The sequence below is a fragment of the Geotrypetes seraphini genome, chromosome 3 (assembly GCF_902459505.1).
Source record: "Geotrypetes seraphini chromosome 3, aGeoSer1.1, whole genome shotgun sequence".
Lineage (NCBI taxonomy): Eukaryota > Metazoa > Chordata > Amphibia > Gymnophiona > Dermophiidae > Geotrypetes > Geotrypetes seraphini.
The window spans coordinates 57,379,188-57,404,047 of record NC_047086.1 but is presented as its reverse complement, the minus strand read 5'-3'; the positions used below and the strand labels follow the sequence as shown (position 1 = coordinate 57,404,047).

Here is a 24,860-nt window from a genome sequence, read left to right as displayed (position 1 = left end):
TCATCTGCAAAAAGGCACACTTTTCCTTCTAACCCTTCAGCAATGTCACTCACATACATATTGAACAGGATTGGCCCCAGCACCGAACCCTGAGGGACTCCACTAGTCACCTTTCCTTCCTTCGAGCGACTTCCATTAACCACCACCCTCTGGCGTCTGTCCGACAGTCAGTTTCTGACCCAGTTCACCACTTTGGGTCCTAACTTCAGCCCTTCAAGTTTGTTCAACAACTGTGGATTAAAAACTGGCTGGAGTATAGGAAACAGAGAGTGGGGGGTAAATGGACAAAACTCAGACTGGAAGAGTGTCACCAGCGGGGTGCCGCAAGCCTCAGTGCGTGAACCCGTGCTCTTCAACATCTTTATAAATGATCTGGACATTGGTACGACGAGTGAGGTGATTAAATTTGTAGACGATACAAAGTTATTCAGAGTAGTGAAGACACAGGGGGATTGTGAAGATCTACAAAGTGACATAATCAAGCTCGAGAAATAGGCATCGACATGGCAAATGAGGTTCAACATGGATAAGTGCAAAGTGATGCATGTCGGTAATAAAAATCTCATGCATGAATACAGGATGTCCAGGGCGGTACTTGGAGAGACCTTCCAGGAAAGAGACTTGGGAGATCTGATCAACAAGTTGATGAAGCCGTCTGCACAATGTGCTGCGGCGGCAAAAAGGGCAAACAGAATGCTAGAAATGATAAAGAAGGGGATCACGAACAGATCGGAGAAGGTTATCATGCCACTGTACCGGGCCATGGTACGCCCTCACCTGAAGTACTGCGTCCAGCACTGATCACCGTACATTAAGAAGGACATGGTACTACTCGAAAGGGTCCAGAAAAAAGAGCGACTAAAATGGTTAAGGGGCTGGAGGAGTTGCCGTACAGTGAGAGATTGGAGAAACTGGGCCTCTTCTCGCTTGAAAAGAGGAGAGTGAGAGGAGACATGATTGAAGCATTCAAAATACTGAAGGGAATAGACTTAGTAGATAAAGACAGACTGTTCACCCTCTCCAAGTTAGGGAGAACGAGAGGGCACTCTCTAAAGTTGAAAGGGGATAGATTCCATACAAACGTAAGGAAGTTCTTCTTCACCCAGAGAGTGGTGGAGAGCTGGAATGCTCTTCTGGAGTCTGTTGTAGGGGAAAACACCCTCCAGGGTTTCAAGACTAAGCTGGACAAGTTCCTGCTAAACTGGAACGTATGCAGGTGAGACTGGACTCATTTAGAGCACTTTGTCTTTGACCAGGGGGTCGCTGAGTGAGTGGACTGCTGATGACATCACTATTTTTATCCTGTTACGCTCCCATACATCTGAGCTTATAAATTCTCTATCAATCATTTTAAATCAGATGGAACTCTGGGTGTCTGCTTATAGACTAAAATTAAATAAAGAAAAGACCAAATTTTTTCTAGCAGCCCCTAATGATAAAATCAAGGTTACCTTGATACATGTAAATGGGATGAATTATAATATTGAACAATCTCTAAAAATACTAGGAGTAACTTTAGATAAACATCTCACACTAGAAAAGCATTCTGATTTAGTGTTTAAGAAAAGCTTTGCAGTGCTCTGGAAACTCTGTACTATTAAAAAATATTTTGACGAAGTTTCCTTCCGCCTACTAGTCCAATCATGAGTATTCCCGGCTATTGCAATATTATATATGTAGGCACTCCCAAGAAAATTACTAGAAAATTAAGGGTGGTCCATAACATGGCTGTCCGCCTTATTTATGGCCTAAAGAAATGGGAAACAACAAAACAATACGAATTTCAAATGGTATTGTATTGACAAAATATACAAAAATTGAGAGCCACTTGCAAAAGATCAAAAATAGACACTGATTTTAGATTCCCTATGAAAATCTCAACTTTTCATTAAGTAAATTAATTAAACTGTAATCTTGTAATCAACTTAAACTAATGGGGCGAGCCTCAGACATAGGAGCATCTATTTCCCAAAATGGGATTGCTTTAAGAGATAAATAAATTATTCTCTTACCTCCTTATAACATCATCGGCTATTACCCCACCTCCCTACCAATATAAATTAATCCCTATTGATTATCTTATTACTTTAAAAATAAACAATATATATAAACTTTATTCCTGCTATTTATTCCTACTCTTTATTAATTTAAATACTTAAAAACTTATTAAATTCACACTGCAACTTACTATTTTGGTATGGAGTATACAATACTTTAAGTTTAAACAAATCAACATACTATTTTTGAAACTCAGAACCAACTCCTGCTAGGTCTTTTACATTTATCTACTCACACAGAATATCACATCCAAAGTCCTTTTTCAATTTCATTCCATTTCATTTTCCTTCCATTTCATTTCTTCAATTTATATATCTTGCATTTTTCTTCATTTCATGACCGACAAAAAATCTTAATAGTGCTTTTTATACTTAAAGTGCATAGTGTAAAGTGCTCAGTAAAAAGTGAAAAGTGCTTCAATACTATAAATACTATAAAAAACTGTTTAAACTTGCAATAGTTCATTTCTTCAATTCAAAAATGATCAAAAAACCTTCAGTTCATAAAAAGACACTGAATCCATATGAACTTATAGCTTTCCAATCGATATTTTAGAAACTTCTTCAATACTTCATTAAAGATATTAGAAAAAAGACACTGAATTCATTTAACTTATACTTTCCATTTGATATGATTGTTAATATGTAAATTTCCAGGTACTTAGCTCGAGTAGCCCAATATCAAATCAGCATTGTTGCTTCTACTATTACCCCTTTCTATCAAAAACTCCATTGGCTGCCATTTGAATCCAGAATTCTGTTTAAGTTCTCTTGGTTCTGTTACAAAATAACATTCGGTATGCTTCCAAGTTACATAAACTCTCACTTCAATCTGAGTTATACAAACAAGAGTTCTCAAAGATTGCATCTGTTCGCCTATCCCTCTGTTAAATTTTGCCAGTTTAAAAGGTTTTGTGAAATAATCTTTGCCTTTCAGGAAGCCAAACTAAATATTTGGCTTGCCCGGTGTGTGTTAGAGGCCTCTTCTGATCTGGATTTTAGAAAACAAATAAAAACTCAATTATTTACTAGGCTAGGGCCTTAACACTTTTTTATATCTTTATTTTGCTATGTAAAATTATCTGCATTCTTTTATATTGCATTTTATAATTTATGCATTTCTTCTTTTAGTGGCTTTTAATTGCTGTTTTTATATAACTTGTACTGTTTGTATCTTATTCAATTGTTGTGAACCGCTTAGAACTCCTGGGTATGGCGGTATATAAAAATAAATTTATTATTATGTTCTTATGAAAGCCTGTAAAAGTGTTTTTCTACTAGGCATCTGGCTGGGGTCCACACTCATCCAGGAAATATCTTGTGACAAATCAGGTGCTAATAAACGATTTGTCCCTAAGAAAAGGGATAGAAATGTCTTGCCCTTATGCAGAAGAGCTGACCAGATCAGCAAGCTAGAAGCTGATATCGCTGACTATCACCAGTGCAGGCAGAGTGAGTCAGTACATGACATGCAGGAAGACTGTTCAGCCTAGAGCTTTTGCCAATCCAGTCAAAAGGGTTAAATCCCAGAGTACACTCTGGTCCTGTAAGGCAGAGACAGAGAAACACTGCCCCTGAGAAACACACACAGCTGAGGCGAGAGAACAGTCCCATCCCCCTGTCAAGGCTGAGTGGGTGGGGCTATGAGCGTAAAGAGCAGAGAGTGAGAGAACAGGGAGAGAAGCAGACAGGGCAGCAGCTGTGCAAGCAGAAACCTGAGCCCTAACCTCAGCCAGACAGCAGCAGCAGCAATGGAGATTGGGAGATGGAAGAAAGCCCTTCCTTTCCAGTGGAGCAGCAGCTTGAACCCATGGAGTTTATGAATACTCCAGTCAGGGCAATAGAGCCAGGAACTTATGCTGAGCCCATGGACATAAGTTGCTGTAAAAATTAGTTGTGAGGATTTTGAAGCTGCCAGTGTTTGTGCTAATGTGAGTTTTGAATTTTTGAGTTTGAAAATTGCCCGCTAGGAGAGTGTTTCAGTTAAAACCAGTAATGGAACTTGGAGACTGCTTAAACTGCATAAGAGAAAAGCCCTGAAGTATATTTGGATCTTTTCCAGATAAGCCCCGCCACTAATGGAAAAAGTGCACGCGCCGAAAGTTAAGCCCCGCCACCTTTTGCCAGCGCACGCAACCTTAACCAGTGAAGTTCTCAGCACAACGCCCCCACAACGCGGCGTGATGTGTATAAAGTAAAGTGGGGGGTTCCCCCCAATGCCCCCCCCGTCGGAGCACCCAAAAAAGATTATAAAAAAGAGGATATGAAACTTAACATTATAAAAAATAGGATAAACTGTCGACCATTTTTTTAAGGGCTCATATCGCGCCTCTTTTTAATAATCTTTTTTGGGTGGCGGGGGTTAACTTTTTGGCGGGGCTTATCTGGAAAAGATCCGTATATTTTTCCTGTGATTAAACTGCATTACGTTTTGAGCTGAACCAGTTAAGAAGTGGTTGGCTTGGCAACAGCTGAAGAACGGCTACTTGTTTAGAACGGCACAGTTCTTATTGAAGTGCTCTAAGCTCTGGGGATAGTAATTCTTCTCTGAGGTCTATGGGAGAATTCAGGGCATGTTAAATGCAAAACTGTTTGTGACAATTACTTATGCTGCTTGTGGGAAGAACTCCATTTTGAAGCCTTTTCAGTGGGACTTTCAAAGTTACTTAATTAACCTGTACACAAGGCTGTCCTGGTGAAGAGGACTATAACTTAAAATTAAAGTCTAGGAACCAGCAGTTGAACTTTCTATTATTCTGACTTTTACTGAGAGCCTGCGTTTATTGGCTATTGTTCTTTTGTGCTTCTTGTTGTTTTTTTTCTGGAAAGTATTTGAAGTATTTTTGCATTGCAAGATAGTGGTGAGCTTTAACCACAATCTGGCTTTTGGCCAGAATAAAAGCTGGAAACCTGCTTTGTTGTCTGAGTCCTTATTTTATCTCACCTGCAACAGACAACAGACTTTAAACCTGAAGGGTTCCCTAAGTCAGTGGGGACCACGCCAGCTCAGTATTCGTTAATCACAGGGCCCGCTGCACTATCCAGGGGTACGGACTGTGACAATCTGCAGTGCATTTGGGTGAAAGTGCACTCTGTCCTCGGGGAGATTTTCTTGCCAACCGGCACTGTGACCAACGGCAGACTTGCCGTTGCTTCAGGACTGAGTAGCACTGAAGCCTAGTGTTCTGCTGCAGGTGTTTCACCTCCAGTGGTCATCTGATCAGTTTGGGTACCTTTTTGACACTTACCCCCTCTTCTATTAAACTGCGCTAGCAATTTTTAGCACAGAGAGCCGCGCTGAATGGCCCGCGATGCTCCCGACGCTCATAGGAACTCTACGAGTGTCAGGAGCAGCGCAGCTCACCGAGCTAAAAACTACTATCGCAGTTTCGTAGAAGAGGGGGTTAGATGCTTTGAAAACAAGTGTAGCTCACAATGTCTAAGTTCTGTGCAGTGATTAAAAGGAACCCGTCACTTATCTTAACAGTAGACAGTTCCTCCTGCACCTCCCCCGACATGCATGTTTCAACTAGAAACTTTTCTTCAGGAGCGAGGTAAACATTTGTGGGAGCAATTTTGCTGCCAAAATTGCTCCCACAAACGTTTACCTCGCTCCTGAAGAAAAGTTTCTAGTTGAAACATGCATGTCGGGGGAGGTGCAGGAGGAACTGTCTACTGTTAAGATAAGTGACGGGTTCCTTTTAATCACAGCACCAATAGGAATATGAAAACTATTAGGCTTGAGTTATATACAAAAATGATAGATACATCGTTTTTTGTTTTTTTTAAATTAAATATAAGGTCTGTGCAGAACATCTTAGGAAAGGTTCATTTATTGCTGCATGACGTTCAAGTCTAAGTCTGCCCAAAGCCTGTCCAGAACACACCTCCAAAATGACCCCTTTTAGTCTTGGATGCACAACAGCTGGGTCACTCTGCAAGATATCCAGAAAAACAGTTTCAAAGATCGTCATTTGGATGTTTTGGCGAGCAAAATGTCCAAGTGGTGATTTATGCCCTTTTTGGGATGTTTTAGAGTTTTGAAAATGCCCCTAAAACTTAGCAACTTTCCTTGTGCACAAAGTATGCAATAATATGTCTCTTACATGTTTAATGTACAGCGCTGCTTATGCCTGGCAGCACTATAAAAATGATAGGTAGTAATAATAGGCCTGCACATGTTCCATCCAAATATGTACCCCTGTGCAATAATGCCCTACATAAGGTATGGGTGCCCTTATAAAATAGTGCTTAGGTACCTTGCTGGCACTTTCTACCCAAATTCAATATATAGGGCCAAATTCTATAAACGGTGTCCCAATTGTAGGCGGCTGACTGCTGCCCCCAGCTAATCAGGCACACACATTAAAAAAAAAAAAAAAAAATTCCCAAAGCAGGCCGCCTGTATTATAGACACCTCCGGGACCCTAGGGAGGCGCATAGGCCTGCCTAAGCTCACCTAAGGCTAGGCGTGGGTGTGCCATCTGCAGCATCTCGTCTTCTCCCTAATTGATCCCACATGCCTGTCCCATGCAGTCTATGTATCCAACACTTCTACTGGGAGACTATTCAATGCATCTACCACCTTTTCTGAAAAAAAAAGTATTTCCTTAGATTTAAAAAAATATGTCTATACACTAAAGAGAGACTTTCCTCAACTGCACTCTAAAATACTAACCTAGACTAAAATATGTTTTATATAAAACCCTAACAGATCCTCTAAAGGTTACACAGTTGTCTAAACTGATTTTGTTGAAAAAGCAGAGTTCTAACCTTAAAAAAAAAAAAGTTAAAAAGAAAGACAATGATATAACCTACTGAACACCAAATTACCTTTTCCCAGGCTAGAATATTCCAATGGAGTTTTTTCTTCCTCTCAGCAGATTCTCACTTAGCACCTCTTCAGGACAAGGAACAGCTGAGTTCTGGATTACCTTTTTGTAGAAGTGCCTCTAAACTGGATGAGTCAGGCTGCACTTATCCTGACCGTTTAGCTATTCTTTTTAATCAGGCAACTGAACAACATAGCAGTTTCTAACTTCCTAACTGAAAGATCTTTTGCAAAAATGTACTCTCTAGGGCTGTTTTATCTAGCTATACTTTAAACTAATGTTTAACTACTAAATAGTGACTTTTCTCAACTGCAATCTAAAATACTAACCTAGACTAAAACACTTTTTTAATATAAAACCTTAACAGACCCTCTAAAGCACATGTGTCAAACACAAGGCCCATGGGCCGAATCCAGCCTGCCTGGCCTTTTTATATGACCCACGGCAATGTTCTCGATCTTCTCCTTCTGAGCCCAGTGTGTCCTCTCCGCCACATCGGTCCGATGACAACAACACCACGCCAGAAAATCCACCGATCTTGGCAGTGCTGTTCGTGGCTCCCCCTCCTGCCCTCCGTCCGCCGCGGTCTACCTGGGCGGAAACAGGAAATTGTGCATCATTGGAGACAGACCGCAGCAGGCAAAAAGCAGGAGGAGGAGCCACGCCAGAGCACTCCCAAATCGCTGAGGCTGGCAGATTCCCCGGCCCGGCAGTGACATCGGACTGGTGCCATAGGGAAAGGCATGACGGGCTGTGAAGAGAGCAAGATGAAGGGAGAGAAGTTGGACCTGGGGTAGTGTGGAGAAAGAGGGAAAAAGGTATTTGAAGGGAGAACCATTGGGAAGAGAAAAGGAGAAATTGTGGACTTGGGGGGAGGGAGGCAGGCAGACAGGGGGAGAGATGGGATGGGGGCAGTTGGGAAGAGAAAGGGAGAGAAGTTGAATCTGGAGATGGAAGGGGATGGAGAAATGTTAGGCCAGGGGGTGGAAGAGAGAGAGATATGCAGTATCTCTTTTTTTTCCTTCCATCTCATTGTTCAGCATCAAGGGGGAATGGAAGAACAACAGAAAAGAGAGGGAGCAAAATATTGGACCAAGAGGAGAGAGGAGGAGAGATAGAAGGAAATAGGAGGCTGGGAAAGGAGTGAGATGGGAAATGGGAGAGCTACAGAATAAGAGAAAGGTAATTGAAAGGCAGCTGAAAATTTTAAAAGGAGAAGGATGAGAAAGAAGGCAAGATTTGAGTGGACAGAGGCAGAAAAGAAAAAGGAGAAAAGTTGAAAGGGAAAAATCAATATGTTTGAGACAGGGACTAGAGCAAGAGAGAAGAGAAAAAAATGGACAGCAGACACTGGAAAGAGTATTAGATGATAGACAAAATCAGAAAGAGAAACTGGTACTAAAAGCAAAATGATCAGACAACAAAAGGTAGAAAAAATAATTTTATTTTCTATTTTGTGATTACAATATGTCAGATTTGAAATATGTATCCTGCCAGAACTGGTGTTAGACAACAAGCATGAACTAGGACCTAAAAGAGAGGAAAAGTCTTTCTTATTTATTTTGTAGCTGGCGTAGGTTTAGAGAGGTTTCATCCCTATACTTCTATTAAGACTAACCCCCTCCTTTGCTGGCACGCAGCGTGGGTTTTGGTACCGGCGCCGGCGATTGATCCGACGCTCACAGAAGTCCTGTGAGCATTGGAACCGCCACCGGTACTGGGGCCCATACTGCGTGTCAGCAAAGGAGGGGGCAAGTATCTTAATAAAAAATCAGGCTCACGACTTAGCCTTTGTTTTAGATTTCAGCCCCTTATGTGATTTGAGTTTGACCCCTCCCCCTCTCCCCCCCTCCCCCCTCCCCCCCCCGCTCTAAAGGCTATACAATTGTCTAAACTGGCTTTGCTGGAAAAGCAGAGAACTTAACAAAAAAATTTATGAAGAGCTGCTGAAAGATTCTGAGCCCAACCTACAAAGTTGGGACAGTCTCCATCAAGGGCTATACAAATGGAAGAGGGAAAATCAAAACATATGTCCTTTCTCGAAAAGTATGTCTAAAATATATTTTTTCAAAAAATATTGATCTGTACATCCAGGCGCTTGATCGTACAGACTGCCAGTATGTCTATCTTTGTACCACATTCTCAACCAAAAATTTGTCCAGGTTCCAAACGCCCAGAACAAGACCTTTTGGACATGGGAGGGGCCAACATTGTGATGAACTGGCCAACCAGACATGGCAACATAGCAGTGGGGCACCTTAAAGGGCACTGATGTGAACTTCACAAAAAGGGTGCCACATAAACATTTCACCAGAACACCTTTATAGGTTATGGTGAGCCACCCAAAACACACTATACCCACCTGTCTACAACCCCAATAGCCCTTATGGCTGCATGTGGCACCTACTGTATATGGCCATACAGTAGGGTTCTGGTAGGCTTACCTTTTCCACCATGAATGTAGTGGTTAGAGTGGCTTATGGGCCTGGGTCCTCCTCTCTATGGTTCATTAGTCCACCACCAAGACCACTTAAGCCACCTCTATGCAGCTCTTCTAGCATTTCCTATGCCAAGTGATGTTCCAGAGGAAGGTATGTACATTTTTATTCTGAAATTTGAGGGGTTGTGACAGGGTCAGTAAATATGGGGAGAGTGTGTGGGAGTCTTTACTTTGTCTCTGCAGTGGTTATCTGGTCACTTTTGATACCTTTTGGGCACTTATACCTGTCTTTTCATCATCTAACTCACAACATATTCACCTGGACAGTCTCGTCAAACATTTTATTATCCCTGCGGGATGACTAAACCCTTCTTCTACGAAACCACGCTAGCGTTTTTTAGCGCAGAGAGCTGCACTGAATGGCCCGCGCTGCTCCCGACGCTCGTAGGAACTCAATGAGCGTCAGGAGCAACGCGGGCGGCACTAAAAACTCGCTAGCGCGGTTTTGTAGAAGAGGGGTAAGTCTAGGTCAACCCACATACCACCCATATCCTGCCCTAACCACTCCTCCAAAAACACCCCTTTCAGCTATAGACCCACAACGGGATTCATGGGCCTAAAATGTCCCTGGATATGTCCAAAATGCTGTTTTGATGTCAGCACTTGGATGGCCTGTCTTTTAGATTGTCCAAGTGCCGACTTGGTCGGATTTTTAAGATGCATTTATGTTTTGATTATGAGCCCCTTAGTCCAGTGATTTTCAACCTTTTTGGTTCCTTATTTTTCTGACGGAACAAAAACAAAAGTGGAAAATCACTGGGTTAAGTGTATAGCCCTCAATGGAGACTATGAGCTGAGAACTTTTTCAGCGGCCTCTTGTAAAAAGAAAGGCAATGATATAACCTACTGAAGCCCAGATTTACTTTTTCCCAAGTCTGAATGCCAGCAGATAGAATATTCCAATGGAGTTTTTCTTCCCCTTAGCAGAACCTCACTCTGTACCTCTTCAGGATGAACAATCTCCCTGTGAAGGAGGTAACTACTATGGTTGGTATAACTCCCTCATAACGCTAGTCCTGCTGTTCAGAAAAGTCCACCTAAGAAAGGGCTGACAATTTTCTCAGTGATTTTTAGATTAAGGAAATTCATAAATTCCATTTGTATACATTTAGATATCTCTTAAAAGCTTGCCATTTAGTATCTGCAGGCTATGGTGCCCACACTAAGCCACTTTGATATATTTCTGGCTACAAGTGACATTAGTTAGTAACCATCTGATCAAATTTCTGTCCTTTTTTCTTTGCTTCTGTAGCACACAGTCAGGAGCATTTTTCATGCAGCGAAAACATTAGCAGAGATTTTTATTTTTTTTGGTATTTTAATTTTTGCCTTTACTGCACATGAAAGGGCATCACTCACCCTGTCGTAAACTAAGCTGTGATATTCATCTTTGTTCAGCTGGCACTTATTACCCTGACAAAAAAAAAGCAGAACAACTTCTGAATGGGCGTCTTGCCATGCTCACACATGGGCATGTGTATAGTGTGCCAAGAAAACATCACCTCGTCTACGAGTACCCAGGCCAGCTGGTGATGGCAGGAGTCCGTCCAAACCGCTGTCCTACAGAGGTAACAGATCTATAATTAAGAGGTGCTAGCTCTGCTAATCCATCCCTTACTGAGAGCAGAAATAAATAAGAAAAGTAGCTTCAGCAGCAGTTTTCTGCAACGTTTTGCATTCTCTCGTGGCCTCGGAGAAAAGGAGATATTGCCTTGCAGAGTAGGAAGGGGCATTTCACCAAGTGTCTCTTTCAGATCCTATGCTTCAGGCAACCTGTCAAAACAAGTTTCTACACTTAGCTGACTTCTAGATGCCAAACAGGTTCTATAGCACCTAGTGGCTTGTGCACATGGAAGTGGCGTGCAGCATTTTGGCTGAATAATGCATGCAGCGGTTTATCTAGTTAATTGATTTACAGATAAACCTCAGGGCATCTTGAATGAGTACTTCAGAAAAAAAAAAAAAATCTATAACAAAAAATAGGACTCTAAGCAGGTTGCCTGCAATGTCTGAGTATGTGAAAGAAAAATTCTCATTGAGTTTTACTAAACCACGGAAGAACTTACCACAGGCTGAATGAGTGTAGGTGCATTTACCTCGCCAGCCCACGGTAAGAACTTTTCTGCAGTTTAGTAAAAGAAGCCCTCTATTAGAAAACACTAGCTATCTTAATAAATTCTGAATGATCTTACTTGAAGAAGAAAGGTAATACATATAAATAAAACAAAGCGTAATACCATTTCATTGGATTAGCAATCCATTTTTTAATTAGCTTCCGATGGCAATGCCTTCTTCTTCAGATCAGAAAAGGTATTGTCTTATTTTTTTTTTCTTTGCTTTGTTTATTACCTTTAAAAGTGGACTAACACAGCTACCATACCACTTTACTTATGGTGAAAAAATAAGACAAAAATTTAAACTACATAAAATGGAACTCTATGCATTGTATGATAGATCTTATTAAACCATCATATGAATTTTTCAATATGCTGGAAAATTCTTAGGCTGGTCTAATAAAAGCTTTCAAAAACTCAAGAATTCAGATCCAATGCATTAATTTGAATTCTGTTCTAAAGGTATAAAAAAATCACCATTTCTAATGTACTTTGGGAGAAATGGTGTGGCTGCCTTGTTAGTCCACTCTTTAAAATAATATGAAGAAATTAAAACAAAAACAAATCCATCTGATACCTTTTTTATTAGACTATCTAGAGCATGGTACATTCTCTGGATCTAGAACATACTTTGAAAAATTAGTTTTCTATTAGTAAATTCTACATAACAATATTTGGCTATTTTTAATATGAGAAAAACTTATCAAAAGAAAATGGTTTCATTGTACCTTTAAGTCAGAAAAATGAACTTTGGGGGGGGGGGGCACTGAAAAATGCTCAGCCCAACCAAGAAGAGAATGATATAGAATCATGAAACTTACAAGTTATTGCACACTTTTCTTGATACCATTTGTTTAATATGAAATTCAAGAAAAGAGTGGAATAACTTGTAAGATTCATGGCTCCACATCATTCTCTTCTTCGTTGGACTGAGGACTTTTACAGTAGCCCCTAGTATTTCCATAGTCAAATTTTCTTTTTAATGCTAATAAAGTATTCCAGCCTGGACCCCTCTGAAACACAGTGGAGAGGCTGTGTATGTCTGCATGAACATGTAGGTGTATGTGACAAGATGTGGCGGGGAAGGGTGCAGGGTATATACTAGGGGCCCATAATAAAAAACAACAACATAGATATCCTAATCGCCAGAATGTCCAAGGGTCGATAATCAAAACTTTCTTTCTGTACTGTACATCTAGCGAGGTGTTTCAGCCTCTGTATGTTCAAGTTTCAAGTTTATTCAAAAATTTTATAAACCGCTCAATCGGCCTTCTAGGCGGGGAACATTATGTTAAAAACATATATGGGGTAACTATACATCCATTAAAATAGTAATCATTATACAAAACATTTAAAAGCAATACCAAAACAAATAGGAACAAAAAAGGAAAGAAGGATAAAACTACAATTTATCAAGTAAGAAAGAAAACATATAGGGAAAGGACAAAAGGGAGGGTATCTAAAAGTAGAATAAAACTATGTAGCCCTAAAAAGGGCATTTAGGTCTCGAAAGCATCAAGAAAAAGAAATGTTTTTAATTTCGTTTTAAAATGGTGAAGATTTGATTCTTCCCGTAAGTGGACCAGAGTATTATTCCAAAGAGATGGAGCGCTGACCGAAAAAATGGTAGACTTCATTGTGTTGATAAACTTCAGAGATGGAACAGATAGCAGATTTTTAGAAGAAGATCTTAGAGTCTTAGAAGAACTATAAGGAAAAAGAAGGTTATTAATAAATTCTGCTTGACTATTTTGTCTAGCTTTAAAGGTCAGTAAAATAATTTTATATGTGATTCTGTGTTCTACCGGCAACCAATGAGCTTTATAAAGGAGGGGAGTAACATGGTCTAACTTCTTTGCGTGAAATATGATCTTCACTGCAGTGTTCTGTATAATTTGGAGTCTTCTTATTTCTTTTTTAGTTATGCCCTTATAGAGCGCATTACAGTAATCAATACAGGAAATCATAAGGGAGTGGATCAAGATATTCAGAGAAGTAGGCTCTAAAACTTTGGATATGGATCTAATCATTCGTAGCCGGTGAAAACAACGCTGAACAACTGTGCTGATATGGAGATGATAATTAAGTTTACTGTCAAGATGGGTGTGGTGGAGGCATGTTATGGGTAGGCTTTGGGCGGTCTCAAGAATGAGTCTGACATGGATGTCTTGCAGCAATAATCAAATATTTTCCAAGACATCCTGGATGGATACATTTGGAACTAGAACATTTTTTAAAGGGTCTAAGTGCCACAAAGGTGCCCAAACTCACCAGATTACCACTGCAAGCATCAAACTTGCAGTTTGACGCCCCTAAACTCCCCCAGTGCTCACTGACCTCCTCACACCCACAAAGATCAGAATACGAATGTACGTAACTGTCTCCAGATCAGCACCTGGTGTAGGAAAGCCTAATAGAACTGTACACAGGTGTTTTAAGTAGCCTGGTGGGTGGTCAAGAGCAGTGTTCTTCAACCTTTTGATACCTATGGACCGGCGGAAATAAAATAATTATTTTGCGGACCAGCAGTTGAAGAACACTGGGCTAAGTCGTGCCCATTTCCACTCAATCTCCACCCCAGACCCCGCCCCCATAATAGTACTAATTGTAACACCATTTTTCCCATTCATTTTTCATATACACACACACACAATATAATCGTATTAACAACACATAATGGTTAACCACAAAATTAAAATACACAAAGCACAGTGTATGCTTTTCAAAATTCATTCCTACCAGAAAACAGATAACCCCATGCAAATGCAGGACCAAAAACTAAAAGTACTAATATTTACAAACAAACCCTAAGATGCAAGACTCTGCAAGCAGTACAACCCCAGAGAAAAAGAAACAAATGCATTTCTTCCTGAACAGACAAATCAATCACTAAATAAAAAAATAAAAGCATTCCCCCTACTGTTGTTGTCTCTCTCCCTCCATGCTGTGCCTTGCCTTCTGGCCTGCCCCCCGGTGTTATCTTCGGGCTGGTCCATGGTGCGATCAACGCGGCGTCTTCGGGCTGGCTCACTGAGTGCTGCATTGCGCAAAGCTGTGGGTAGCGTCCCGCGCCTCATCTGGAAGCCTTCCCTCTGATGTTGCAACTTCAGAGAGAAGGCTTCCGGTTCAGGCACAGGACACACATAGGAGCCTTTTCCCATGGCTTTGTGCACTGCAGCACTCAGAGAGCCAGCCCGAAGACGCCACATTGATCCCAACGTGGACCGATGGCTAAAGAACATTGTCTTCTGCCCGATGGACATGCTGGCCCTGCGGACCGGCAGTTGAAGAACGCTGGTCTAGAGAACCATAGAGAGTAGCAAGTTCTATAACCACTCTAACCACTACATTTATGGTGGAAAATGTGAGCCCCCCCCAACCCTACTCTACTGCCATATAGGTGCCACCTACTGCCATAAGGGCTATTGGAGTTGTAGACAGGTATAGTGGGTTTTGGGGGGTGTTATGGGGGGCTCACCATAACTAATAAGGGAGTTCTGGTGAGATGTTTATCTGGCACACTTTATGTGAAGTTCATAGCAGTACCCTGTAAAGTGCCCAACTGCTCTGTTGCCATGTCTGAGTGGCCAGTCCATCACAATGCTGGCCCCTCCCACATCCAAATGGACATGTTCTGGGCATTTCAGACTTGAACAAAATTTTTGTCAAAAATGTGTTATAAAGATAGATGTCCTGGTGGTTTGAGAGTCCCAATGGCCTGGATGTCTAGATAGAGGAATTAAAAATATATGTATACTGTATATATCTAGACGTATGGTGGGTTGCCTTTCGTAAATAGGCATTTTCTTACTTCCGACTTTGAATGTCTAGCAACATATGCCCAAATCAGACTTAGACGTATGTGAGTCGGAAGAGGGGTTAAAGAGTATGTGTATCTTTCTGGGGCCGGATAAAAATGTCTGTCTTTCTGCATGTGGAGGTAGGGACTGTATGTGTATAGGGGGGTACAGGGTATTTATTTAATTATTTATATTCTGCATATACCTATGCAGATTACACCATAACGTTCATAATCCAATGCAACATACAGTAAGAGAGCATTATAAAATCACAATCTTTCAAAATGCATGCACAAATAAATATGCTATCAATAGTTTCTTAGAAGCACACATTCATAACTATCCTGGAAAGAACCCAATCTCATGTTCTGGTAATGTGCCCTATGTTATTCTATCATAGAAAGTATCATTCCTGATTCTGATCTTAGACTGCAGTTAAGATGATATACAGTTAGTACCTGCTTCAAATACAACTAGAGCAACATAATACAACAGCTGCTAGACCAAAGACAGTATTTTAAATTCAGTCCAAAACTTAGCAGAGTGCCAAAGCAAAGCTTTACTTATTTATTCAGTTTTCTATACTGTTGTCCCAGGGGTGCTCAGAATGGTTTACATGAATTTATTCAGATACTCAAGCATTTTTCCCTGTCTGTCCTGGTGGGTTCACAATCCATCTAATGTACCGGGGGCAATAGGGAGATTAAGTGACTTGCCCAGGATCACAAGGAGCAGTGTGGGTTTGAACCCATAACCTCAGAGTGCTGAGGCTGTAGCTTTAACCACTGTCCCCCCACACTTCCCCTTTTTTTAGGATTTGGGGTAACATGTTCCCCTCTGGAAATACCAATCATTAATCTGGCAGCCACATTTTGGACCAAGTACAATGCTCTGCACCTCGAGACAGAAATTCTGAGGTCTAAAGCATTCCCCCATCCTGCACCAGTTCTAAGTCAGCTGCTAGTACTGGCCAAGGCGGGACGCAGGCCTGCCCCATCCCCCCCTCCCAACATGGTCTAAGTCACAAAAAAACACTTAAAGTCACCAGATAAGCACTGCAAACACATAACACAGATCCCCACACACTACCCCAGTGATCACCGACCTCCCCCAACCCCCCATAAAAATTTTATTCAGAACTTTAAAATTCAGCCTCCAGACCATCATCACCTGGCCACCTGGCATAGGAAAGCCTAGTCGTCCAACCCAGAGGCAGCTTAAGTCATCTTGGGGGTGGGTTAGGGATCCATGGAGAGGAGGACCCATGCCCATAAGCCCCTGTAATCACTGCATTGATACTTAAACATGTGCACTCCCCTATACACCCCCAAAACCCTTTTTTACTGGCATATAAGTGGCTCCTGCAGCCATAAGGGCTATTGGGGTGGTAGATAAGTGGGTCTAGGGGATTCTGGAGGTGTAGTGAGGAGAAGCCATGGCACCCTTTTTGTGAAGTTCACAGCAGTGCCCTGTAAGGTACCCCACTAGTTAGGTGGCATGTCTGGGTATGCAGTCCATCACTTTGCAGACCCCTCCCACGTCCAACAGGGCTTTTTCTAGGCGTTTTGGACTTGGACGGAAAGTTGGACGGAAATGTGGTATCAAGATGGACAATTTAGTGGCTTGGACGATCAGATCGGCAGGACGTATAATTAGACGATTTTCGAAAGTAAAAAAAAGTTGGACGTCTCTTTCGAAAATGTGTCTTATGCTCTTTTTAACTTTGGACGACTTGCGAGATGGACGTAAACGGACTTAGACGTCCCTTTCGATTATGCCCCTCCACACATTTTGAAAACTAATTCTCTTGTACTTTAGCTTATCTTTTAACTTATTGTTAACCGTGTCGAGCTTCCTCTGATTGAAGACCCGGTATATAAAGTTTAGTTTCAGTTTAGTTTATGTGTATTCCACTGACACAAGCAGAATTGCATCCCACATCAGTCCAACTCTTTATTTCATACTTGCAAGCATGTCCAGCAGTGTCATGCTTCTGCATAAATTTGTCTTTCTCCTCGAGTTTTATTCTGCCCATAGAAAACTTGTTGGCTTGTTCACACATGGATTCCAACTTTGCTTTAATCCTAACATGGCTGTTTAAAATGGGACCACTGACTTTTGGATTTGCGTTGTACCACTGAGCAAGTAATCCAGCTGTTAGGTCATCGGTGCTGTAATTTCATCAGTCTTGATCACTGATGTCTCTCAAATACAACCTATTTCTAATGAGATCTCTGACAATTGGTAGTTCATCTTTAGGTATTTCTCTGCCTCGTCCCACCAAATGGTGTACATGAGTCAAAACTTGCAGTCTTGTTTTTCTTTTGCACATTTTCAATATTAGATTAGCACGATGGTTGAAAACCAGTGAACAAGAAAATGAAACTAATGTGCCAAGATGGGTAAATAAATAAGATAAAATGATAATTGAGGCACAAGGGCCCATATTCTATAAAAGCGCCTTAACATAGATACCATTATGTGCCCTACTGGCTCCTAATTTAAATGCAAAATGCCATTAAAAAAAAAAAAATTAATAGCATTTAAAAGGAAAAAAGTAGGCGTCTTCCAGCATCTAAAATAAAACTGCACCTGCGTCGCAGCTGCGGGGGTTCTTTACAATGCCTAACACCGCTCTAGGTGTGGCTAATGCCGGAAGTGGTGCTAGGGCTCATAAAGCGCCTCCGCAGCCACGATTCCCACGGAAGGTAGGGTGCCGGAAATGTAGGCCTTGAAAACCCTGGCCTACATTCCTAGTGCCTACCTATCACAAAGCCGCAGTTCTATAAACGGTGCCATTGCGTGACTAATACACAATCAGCGGCCGTTTCTTAGACAACCACCACCGATGATGCCATTTATAGAATCCTGGCCAAAAGGCATTAATGTGCTATGCTAGCACATAAAAGCTATTATCAGAGCATTTAAACGTACCATATGCAGTATACTTGAATCTAAATTGACCCAAATATAAACCGAGGTTACCTTTCTTCCCCCCAAAAAGGAGGAAAAAAAGGTTAACTCAAATATAAACTAGGAGGTTTAATATTCAAGTGCAGAGCCTTGCCTTGCCCTGCCAAGCTCTGCACCCTGTTTCCTCTCCCTCGGCTGCTCTGCCAGGCTGTGCATCGAAGCCCATCACTCACTCTCTCCCCTGCCAGTCTCTGCACCCAGCCTCCCTCCCTTCCTGCCAAGTTATGTACCCTTCCCCCTCCCTAACCCACATGCAGGCCTCCACCTGGTCTGCCATGTGACCTGATAGTCCAGCAATGGCCGGGACAGGAGGGATCCCTCACGCCTCCTGTCCCATCCCAATTCTAAGTATTTTTAACTCCCGCCTGCCTCCCCTCCTCCACCACCCGTGTACTGTAAATATCCCTGGTTTGGGAGGGGGGGCAGGTCAGTGCTGACCCAAATATAAACAGAGCTCCATTTTTTGGATCAAAAAAATCTTGGTTTATATTCAAGTATATATGGTATTTCTGTAATTTGTGTATTTTTGCATAATTTCCTAGAAATTCCAGGTAGGTAAATAACATATTACATAAAATGTAAAGCTAGTTGTTGATTTTCCACATTAAACTGTACCACTTGCATGTCTATAATTCTCCATTCTAAAATTAGTTAGTATCTTAAAGTGTTTTCGTGTTTGTGCTTTTTAACAGTTGATGGGCAATGGCAAGAGTGGAGCTCGTGGGGTCTGTGCTCAGTAACCTGCTCTAATGGCACCCAGCAGAGGAGCAGGCAGTGCACTCCAGCTGCTCACGGGGGATCTGAATGCAGAGGACCCTGGGCTGAAAGCAGAGAGTGTCATAATCCAGACTGCACAGGTAGGATAAATTATCTCTCTCTCTCTCTCTCTCTGGTGTCTTCACTACTCTCTGTTCTGTCAGCCCATATCAGTTTATCTGGATCCCTATTGTACCTGACCGTTTCTGTATTCTTTTGCTGGTGTCTGGTTTTCTAGTCTGCATGCCATATTCAGTATGTCCTACACTGACAGGCCACACAGCAGACAGGTATTCCACAGCATTATCAAAAAGACGTGCGGAGAGTTGAGTCGGTTCAGCGAATGGCCACCAGGATGGTCTCAGGACTCAAGGATCTCCCGTATGAGGAACGGCTGAGTAAGTTGCAGCTATACTCACTCGAGGAGCATAGAGAGAGGGGAGACATGATCGAGACGTTCAAATACGTCATGGGCCGTATCAGGGTGGAAGAAGATCTCTTTTTTCTTAACGGTCCCACGGCAATAAGAGGGCATCCATTGAAAATCAGGGGTGGGAAATTTCATGGTGACACCAGAAAATATTTCTTCACCGAAAGGGTGGTTGATAGCTGGAATAATCTTCCACAACAGGTAATTGAGGCCAGCAGCGTGCCATATTTTTAAGAAAAGATGGGATTGGCATGTGGGATCTCTTCATTGAGGAAGTTAGGGGGTGGGTCATTAGTGTGGGCAGACTAGATGGGCCGTGGCCCTTTTCTGCCGTCATTTCTATGTTTCTATGTTTCTATAATGGGTTACAAACGTTGCTGTAATATAAACCTCATTAAGAATCCCTACTTTTCCTCCTCCTGGTCTCGCCTTCTCTGTACTGTATATTAGATGATATACTTACAGGGAAAATCTATAACAGGGTACCTACAATTAGGTGCCTATAGGGTGTCTAGTAGGAGCCTAATCTGTGAAGGAATATAGGATACTATTCCCTTTATAGAATGTTAGACTTAATGGCCATAGGCACCAGCACTTATTCCAGCCATACAGCAAGTGTACCAGAGCTTAAATGCTTGAGATATGAGGAAAGACTAAAAAGGTTAGGGCTCTTCAGCTGAGAAAAGAGATAGCTGAGGGGAGATACGATTGAAGTCTACAAAATCCTGAGTGGAGTAGAATGGGTACAAGTGGATCAATTTTTCACTCTGTGAAAAAATATAAAGACTAGGGGATACTCGATGAAGTTACAGGGAAATACTTTTAAAACCAATAGGAGGAAATATTTTTTCACTCAGAGAACAGTTAAGCTCTGGAACACGTTGCCAGAGGTTGTGATAAGAATGGTTAGCGTAGCTGGTTTTAAGAAAGGTTTGAACAAGTTCCTGGAGGAAAAGTCCATAGTCTGTTATTGAGAAAGACATGGGGGAAGCCACTGCTTGCCCTGCATCGATAGCATGGAATATTGCTACTCCTTGGGTTTTGGCCAGGTACTAGTGACCTGGATTTGCCACTGTGAGAACGAGCTCCTGGGCTTGATAGACCATTGATCTGACCCAGTAAGGCTATTCTTATGTTCTTATGTAAAGAGGTATTTCCAGAACAGTACTTAAGTGGAATTTTGACATTTATGATGAAGGCAAAGTGTACGTAGACATGGGGGGGGGGGACAGTGGCAGTGAGCATTTTGCTGATCCACCAGCATTATTCACATGGCATAAACTTAACCAGTTTGCACTGAATATTGACTTTGTCAGATAACTTTTTGGTGGCCATAAAACCCCCAGATATTCAATGATGATCATTAGAAACAGTCCAGTATTGAATATCCGTGGTCAGCACTGACCACGGGATTTCTCCGGGCTGCCTCCCGGCGGCTGAATATCAGCAGTGACTAACAAATAACTGCTTAAATCAGTATTCAGAACTAAACCAGCCATAGACTGCCACATAAAGATAGGACTGTAATTAATGCCTCTGACTCCATCCTCGGATCACCCCCCAAATAGCTGTTTTTCACTTTTGTGCGATGTCCCTGATTCTATAAAAGACGCCTAAAGTTAGGCACCTAAATCGGTGCCCAGTTTAATTATCCCATTAGGCTTAATCAGAACTGTTAATTGAAAGCACAATTAAATAGCAAAAAAGCACACCAATTAATTTAGTAGGTACTTATAACTTCCTGGCAGGTGCCTAGACCAAGGAGCCTCCCAGAAAGTAGGCAGAGTTAGGGGCAGATCCTGGGCGGATCTTGGGCATGTTTTCTGTGTAGGCGCCTAAATTGGACTCATGCGCCGGTATTTAGGCCAAGAAAACCCCAGTATAAATAAGGGGTGCCTAAGGTTTGAAGCCAATTTATTTATTTTATTTAAAAACGTGTACACCACTTAAACCTAAGTGATTCACGTAATGCGTACACAATCTGAATCACAATACAAAAATAAATAACCTTCACCTAAATAATATTCGAATAAAAGTACTGTATAATACAAAAGATTTCATTAAAAAACTTCTGTAAATAAAGTTGTTTTTAACACTCTCTTGAATTTCTTAATATTAGAAAGTACCGTATTTTCGCGGATATAACGCGCACCCGTGTAAAACGCGCACACGGGTATAGCGCGCAGAAGTCACGATGATATGTACAAAAACTTTTGTATACCGCGCTCACGGGTATACCGCGCATGATGCCCGACGCTCCTTTCGCCTGCCCTGACTTTCCGTGCGCTGTCCCGACTCTCCGTTCACCCCCCCTGACTTCCGTGCACTGCCCTGACTTTCCGTGCGCTGTCCCGACTCTCCGTTCACCCCCCCTGACTTTCCGTGCACTGTCCCCCCTTGAAGTCCTGTCCCCCCTTGAAGGTCTGTCCCCATCCTGAAAGCCTGATGCCCCCCCCCGACGTCCGATACATCCCCCCCCCCGGCAGGACCACTCGCACCCCCACCCCGAAGGACCGCCGACTCCCCAACAATATCGGGCCAGGAGGGAGCTCAAACCCTCCTGGCCACGGCGACCCCCTAACCCCACCCCGCACTACATTACGGGCAGGAGGGATCCCAGGCCCTCCTGCCCTCGACGCAAACCCCCTCCCCCCAACGACCGCCCCCCCCCAAGAACCTCCGCCCGTCCCCCAGCCGACTCGCGACCCCCCTGGCCGACCCCCACGACACCCCCACCCGCCTTCCCCGTACCTTTGTGTAGTTGGGCCAGAAGGGAGCCCAAACCCTCCTGGCCACGGCGACCCCCTAACCCCACCCCGCACTACATTACGGGCAGGAGGGATCCCAGGCCCTCCTGCCCTCGACGCAAACCCCCCCCCCCCCCCAATGCCCGCCCCCCCCCAAGAACCTCCGACTGCCCCCCCAGCCGACCCGCGACCCCCCCTGGCCGACCCCCCCACCCCCCTTCCCCGTACCTTTGGTAGTTGGCCGGACAGACGGGAGCCAAACCCGCCTGTCCGGCAGGCAGCCAACGAAGGAATGAGGCCGGATTGGCCCATCCGTCCTAAAGCTCCGCCTACTGGTGGGGCCTAAGGCGCGTGGGCCAATCAGAATAGGCCCTGGAGCCTTAGGTCCCACCTGGGGGCGCGGCCTGAGGCACATGGTCAGGTTGGGCCCATGTGCCTCAGGCCGCACCCCCAGGTGGGACCTAAGGCTCCAGGGCCTATTCTGATTGGCCCACGCGCCTTAGGCCCCACCAGTAGGCGGAGCTTTAGGACGGATGGGCCAATCCGGCCTCATTCCTTCGTTGGCTGCCTGCCGGACAGGCGGGTTTGGCTCCCGTCTGTCCGGCCAACTACCAAAGGTACGGGGAAGGGGGGTGGGGGGTTGCCAGGGGGGTCGCGGGTCGGCTGGGGGGGGCGGTCGGAGGTTCTTGGGGGGGGGCGGTCGTTGGGGGGAGGGGTGTTTGTGTCGAGGGCAGGAGGGCCTGGGATCTCTCCTGCCCGTAATGTAGTGCGGGGTGGGGTTAGGGGGTCGCCGTGGCCAGGAGGGTTTGGGCTCCCTTCTGGCCCGATATTGTCGGGAAGTCGGTGGTCCTTCGGGGTGGGGGTGCGAGTGGTCCTGCCGGGGGGGGGAGGGATGTATCGGACGTCGGGGAGTCGGCCGGGCAAGAGGGCTTGGGCTCCCTCTTGCTCCGATCGTGGATGCGGGTGCGGGTGGGAGCGCGTGCGAGCGGTCGTTCGGGGTGGGGGTGCGAGCGGTCCTGCTGGGGGGGTGAATCGGGCGTCGGGCGGGGTGGGAACTATGTTTAAAAACTTTTGTATACCGCGCTCACGCATATAACGCGCGAGGGGTATGCGCGGTACGTAAAAACGCGTATAACGCGCACGTTATATCCGCGAAAATACGGTATTCTAAATGATCCTGTCAATCTATCCAAAGAAGTACTCCTGCCATAGAAATTGTAGTCTTTATTTTTACATAGTGAACAAAACTAAGAACATCACTAACCAGTCTTAGTGTCCCCTCAGACCTTGTTACAGGCCAGGGTCTGCGCTAACCTTACAGCAGCCCACCACCAGGTGGCAGTAAAAGAAAATGAGGCACACTTCAGCAAGAAGGCTGAAGTCCTACAGGGGGTGCTAGTCTGAAACACTGAGCACTCCTTCTTTCAGACAACCCAGACACCATAAAGGCACAACAGTATAAAAACACAAAAGAGTTCAGTTTCAAAATGAAAAGCAAAGGTTTATTGCACCCTAGCCTCTTTCTAGCTTTTGCCATCATCTTTTCAACTTGTTTGGTCACCTTAAGATCATCACATACAATCACACCCAAGTCACACTCCTCTGTCGTGCACATAAGTTTTTTACACCCTAAACTGTACCGTTCCCTCAGGTTTTTGCAGCCCAAATGCATGACCTTGCATTTCAACTTTAAATTGTAGCTGCCAAATTTCAGACTATTCTTCAAGCTTCACCAGGTCTTTCTTCATGTTATTCACACCATCCTGGGTGTCTACTGTATTGCAGATTTCGCTATCATCTGCAAAGAGGCCTTTCTTACCCGATAGCCCTTTAGCAATATCATTTATAAAAATGTTAAAAAGAACAGGCCCAAGAACAGAATCTTGAGGCACATCACTGGTAACATCCCTTTCCTCAGAGCGATCTCCATTGATCACTACCCTCTGTTGCCTTCCACTCAACCAGTTCTTGACCCAGCCTGTCATTTTGGGACTCATGTCAGGTCAGGTCAGTCATGTCAGGTCAGTCAGCAGGAGCTATCAGAACTTCCCTAAATTCCTTCAGTACCCTCGGATGTACACCATCCAGCCCCATCGCTTCGTATACCATTATTTTAGCTAACTCCTCACAAATACAACCCTCTGAAAATCGATCAGGGTCTACCACTCTTCCATCACTAATTATGTTTGTCTTCTGAGGTCCTGCTCCTGGCCATTTTCAGTTGTGTTAGGTGAATAAAAAAGTTTACTACTAAATTTCACAGTTATTAAATCTTTTCCGTTTATGTTTAATCCTTATCTTAGATAAATATCTAAAATTATTACGGTGATGTGCTCAGACCTGTAACCCAATAAATAGTGAAGTCACTACCATGAGTTTAACAAGGGGACCATCATTGCAACCACCTGTCCCCGACCCTCCCTAAATGATCTTATTACTGTTCAGATACTCTACTTGTACTTATCTGAATGGAGTGGGTTCAGGTGATCTTCTTTATCTTTGTTAAATCTCACTGGTGACTGTGTTCTACCCAATATAGTGAAGTTTAAAATTCAAAATTCAATGCTGATTGTATTTGTCCTCATTTACTCCCGTCCCCCCGACTCGAGTTTCGTTTGCTTCGTCGGGGAGGGACACTAGAAATCAAAATC

At 43.3% G+C, this 24,860-nt stretch overlaps 1 protein-coding gene across 5 annotated transcripts in view; it reads left to right on the top strand.

The window, feature by feature from the left end:
* Positions 1-24,860, top strand: part of ADGRB3 (adhesion G protein-coupled receptor B3) — a 1,500,610-nt gene that overhangs the window by 559,075 nt on the left and 916,675 nt on the right. For all 5 annotated transcript variants that reach the window (XM_033937354.1, XM_033937350.1, XM_033937352.1 and 2 more), the window contains one exon: positions 18,969-19,133. In XM_033937354.1, coding sequence (XP_033793245.1) covers positions 18,969-19,133 — 165 coding nt within the window. The remainder of the gene's footprint in view (positions 1-18,968; positions 19,134-24,860) is intronic.